The sequence below is a fragment of the Stegastes partitus genome, unplaced genomic scaffold (assembly GCF_000690725.1).
Source record: "Stegastes partitus isolate 25-593 unplaced genomic scaffold, Stegastes_partitus-1.0.2 Scaffold590, whole genome shotgun sequence".
NCBI lineage: Eukaryota > Metazoa > Chordata > Actinopteri > Pomacentridae > Stegastes > Stegastes partitus.
In genome coordinates, this window is record NW_007578321.1 from 135,597 (window position 1) to 140,117 (window position 4,521).

Sequence of the window (4,521 nt, forward strand, 5' to 3'; positions counted from 1 at the left end):
CACAAATGTCCTGATATGTGCTCACATTATGGTGAGTTATGAACCATTTATAATAGATTTTGTCGCTGTGTGATGACTTAAGAATGCAGAAAACAGCAGTTCGGATTTTATTCTGGAAGGTTTTTGTTTTTCTAGGATCCTACGACTAGATTGGATGTTATTACATGTTGTGTTTTTCTGGTATAATTGCCAGCATTACTCTTACTGTTTATTCGAGCCTTATTTTATCTTATTTATTGTATTTCAGTCTTGTATCACACCTATATATTATTACTTTTCTACTTTTTAGGCATCATTAGTCATTTTTCTGAGCAATTATCTGGCTCAAGACTTTCCTTCAGGGTTATTAAATCTTGTTTTTCTACACATTTTTAAAAGAGAACTGTGATAAAGATGAAAATATAAAAATCTCCGGATGGTTCAAGTTTGTCTTGACGCTGTTCGTTAGCGTTTGACACCTGCTGCCTGACGGTGTCTTCAGTCTAGAAGCCTGACTTTTTATTCAAGTTAGAGGGAGATACGTGGTGGCATAACGTGACTCAACTCTGCGTCAACACACTCTTCCATCTAACTACTGTACTATTTTGAGTCGCAGCAGCTCATGTGTGGGAACACGCACTGTGGGAACTATGAGACACGCTGTAGGTAGAGACCTGCCGAGCACTTTAATGCCTGAGCAGAGAAGGAGAATTCACCCAAACTGTGATCACGACCACCAGGTTTTTTTTAAAGAAACCTCTCAAGGTTAGCCTGGGCGAAGTCGAGGAAAGTCAGCAGAGGTGAACTCGCTCCTTCGAATCTGTGAGCGGCAGCGAGCTGCAGAGCGGGAATCTCTCCCCGGAGCTATTGATCGATGTGCACCTGTAGCGGCGTGCTCTCCGCAGACATGGATGTGAAGCCCACGATGTCGCTGAAGTAAATCGTGACGCTGTCGAAGGCTTCTGCCTGCACCGTCTCTCCTCTTTTTAGCTGCTCTGCTACTGAACTGCACGAAGAGAGAGAGAGAGAGAGACAGAAGGTCAAGATCTGCAAGAACGGTCAGACAAATATCAGGATTCTCAGTTGGTAGTTTGCAAAAACATGTCATGTTGTAACTCAGACACAATTACATAACGTCGGTTCAGCTCTGCTAATTCCACTCGTGTTCATTTTCTGTGCAACACTGCAACAGAAGTCATTTAATCTATCGGTGAGAAGCGATCTCTGTCCTTCCTCTCAGGGCCTCCTCCGTCTGACTGGCGCTGACGGAGCGAAGGAGCCAAAGAGGATGAATGTGTGACTGCGGTGTTATCCAAATGCCTAAACTCGCTATCATGTCTGTTCCGCCGTCTCCCCTTAATGAGCGGTTTGCCTGTCAGCTCTCTGTGTTCCCTTTCATCTACAGTGAGATCACACCGCGGGGAAATGTGTATCTGTTAATAAAACACCGCGTTGGGAGGAAATCTGAGTGTTTAATTAATACGAGGATTTAACACAGTTGGCAAAGTGTCACTGAGTCACGCGCCGGCACCTCGGTCTGGGTGCCGGGTTCAACTTAATTGGAGTTTTAGGCTTTTTGGTTGGAAGGACAAAAGCGTGAGTCTGACTTTGACTTACTGTGGTAATATTTGATAGAGGAGGTTTTCAGCTTTCCGCTTCTCCTCCAAGTAGGCTTGTGTTCGCTCCTCCACCAGGTTCTCCAGGTTGTTGGCGTACTGCTCCATCCTGGACAGCAGGTTGTTGAGAATACTGGTGCTGCCCTCCCTGGAGAGAGAAACCAGAATCAGAAAGGATTTATTGCGCTATAGGGTTTTCACATACAACGAATTTGACTTGGTGTGTGAGCAGTGTGAGCAGTACCATGAAGATTAACAAGTGTATGTATGCATTAAGTGTTGGAAGAGAAATAAGAAGCAGTGTTATAAGTCAATAGCAAATAGCAGTAAGTGTCATAAAGGGTTTATAACACACAAATGTACAGTCAAATATTTAATCATAAAAATTAAATATCAGAACAAGTATGTGAGCACATCAGTGCTTCCAGGATGTTGGGTTATTCCATCTCTAATCAATCGTCTCTGATTTGCTTGAAACTTTTCTTTTTTTTTATCATAAAGTAGAGATATTTAAAATTATATCTGTAAAATTTTAGCTTGATATATCAAAAACTTTGGGAGATTTTTTTTTTTTTTTAAATCGCCCGTCTACCTACTTTCAGCATTATTTTCTCACACATTGAAATTTGAGGCTATGTTGGAATGACAACATCTTGGGGACTACTGAAGATTTAAAAAATGAAATACCCATATACACATCTATGTATATATAAACTCCATAACTTTATTTTAGTATTATCAGGCTATTTAGCAAGTGTTTTGGTTTTGTGGTACAACTCGTAATCCCAGCTCATTCAGTTAGTTTAACAATTTTTCTTTTCTTTTTTTTCACCAAGTATTTCATATTAAACAAGACTCTACATGTGTTGTTTTCAACATATGGTTCACAAAATATCATTTGTATACTTCTGCATTATCAATTTTTTGGTAAATAATCAGAGACTATTCGATCTACTTGTCCAATATTTCAGATTCTGAATCAATATCATGATGAAAAGAAGCAGCGAACACGTCAGGCTTTCACTGTCAGTAGTTCCTCAGATGTTCTCATATTGAAGTGAAAATTTTGAAAAAAAAAAAAAAAAGTAAAGAAAACACAAAAAGAAAAAGAAAACTTTCCCAGACAATCTGGGATGTAAATAAACAGTAGGCCACATGGTTACCACATAACTGCAGAGTCCCCGGTTGGATTTGGGCTAACCCTAACCCTACATCTATCTCTTCACGTTAAACTATGCAATTAAAGCAAAATATGCCAAATAAATCTTGAAAACTAAAAACGTCAGAGAGGCCAAATCTAACCACTGACCCATGTGACATCCCTTGTCTCAACCCGTTCATAGCTACTGCTGGAAGCAGCAGGATTTAGAGAAACAGGGACGTCTTGGTCCATGTAAGAAGCCGTTAATAATATTCTGTGTATTGTGGGAAAAGCTGGTAAAGCCTTGAACATGGTGGTAGGCGGAGGACTTGAGCTGCTTGATGACTTAATCCAGATTTATAGAATCTAAGGGGTATTTGCTTTGTTTGGATTTGATATTGCAGCTAAAGCTCGCAACAGACAGATTATAAAATGAGCAACACAGGCTGAGATGTCCTGACTTTTAGTTCGTCATTGGAGCCAAAACCTACTAGAAACTAAATCCCATATTTCCCATTATACAACAAATGACGTTTAGTTTTTTTTGTTTAGTTTTTTTTGCTAGGCCTTCCCTTGTAACGTAGCTTTCTGTTTTAATATTTCAGTCTTGTAGCCCGTGCTGATATAACAGTTACGACATCATCAGGATTAGTTTCTGAGGCTTGACAAAGTTTGACCAGACAACAGAACACACTGTGCAGTGTTTTTACAGGCTGTGTAGCGCTAACCATGACAAACAAACTGACCTTTATGTGTGAAATGAGTGAGCAATTAGAATTAAACAAATAAAACCACTCGTTGGCACTTTGTTAAATACAGGCTCGGCCAAGACAGCTTCACACAGCTGCTCATTCAGAGGCCTCATGTAGAAATACAGCGCCTGTAAAGAGAATTCAGCCCTCTTGGGAGTTTTCTCCTTTTATCGTTGTTCAACATTCAATCATGATCGTTTTAATATGACAAGAAGTTACAAGAAAGACTGTAATGTCAAAGGGAAAACAGATTTCTTCCAAGTAATGTCAATTAATTAAAAGCAAACGACACAGTTTTAAATGGAGATCATCTGAGTGCAGTGACTGTGTCTCAGATGTTTGTAGTATAAAGGTGCCGGTCTCTGGAAGACCCAGTCAATGGTGAATCAGTGCTGCTGGTTAGAACTACACCATGAAGACTGAAGAAGACTCCAAGCCATTTAAAGCACATGTCAGGGGATGGACAGAAGAAAATGTCACTGAATATCTTTGGACTACAGCTAAATCAATCAGTAAGAAATGGAAGGAGTATGGCCCATGTGTAAATCAGCCCAGAGCAGGATGTCCTCAAAACCTGCGTGATGATGCAAGAAAGAGACATGAGAGGCCACCGAGACACCTATCACTCCTCTTAAGGAAATTACAAGCTTCAGCAGCTAAAATAGGAGGGAATGTGCAAACAACAACTGTTCTTCAACAGTCAAGGCTTTATGGGAGAGTGGCAAAGTAGATTCCACTGTTGAAAGAAGCTCATCTTAAATCTACACTACAGTTTACCAGAAGGCGTGTGGAGACTCGAAGAAGATTCTTTCATCTGATTAGACCAAAATTAAGCTTCTTGGCCATAAGACTAGACGTTGTGTTTAGACGCCAGACAATGCACGCCATGATGAACAAACCATCTCCACCGTGAAGCATGAGGGTGGCAGCATCATGATGTGAAGCACGGTGGTGGCAGCGTCCTGATATGAAGCATGGTGGTGGCAGCATCATGATGTGAAGCATGGTGGTGGCAGCATCATGATATGAAGCA

General features: G+C 40.6%; 1 protein-coding gene across 1 annotated transcript in view; it reads right to left on the minus strand.

Moving 5' to 3' along the window:
* Nucleotides 1–4,521, minus strand: part of npr2 (natriuretic peptide receptor 2) — a 79,891-nt gene that overhangs the window by 9,737 nt on the left and 65,633 nt on the right. Inside the window, exons 16-17 of the mRNA XM_008289045.1 lie at nucleotides 1,597–1,743; nucleotides 862–985 (exon numbers count right to left, since the gene is read on the minus strand). Coding sequence (XP_008287267.1) covers nucleotides 862–985; nucleotides 1,597–1,743 — 271 coding nt within the window. The remainder of the gene's footprint in view (nucleotides 1–861; nucleotides 986–1,596; nucleotides 1,744–4,521) is intronic.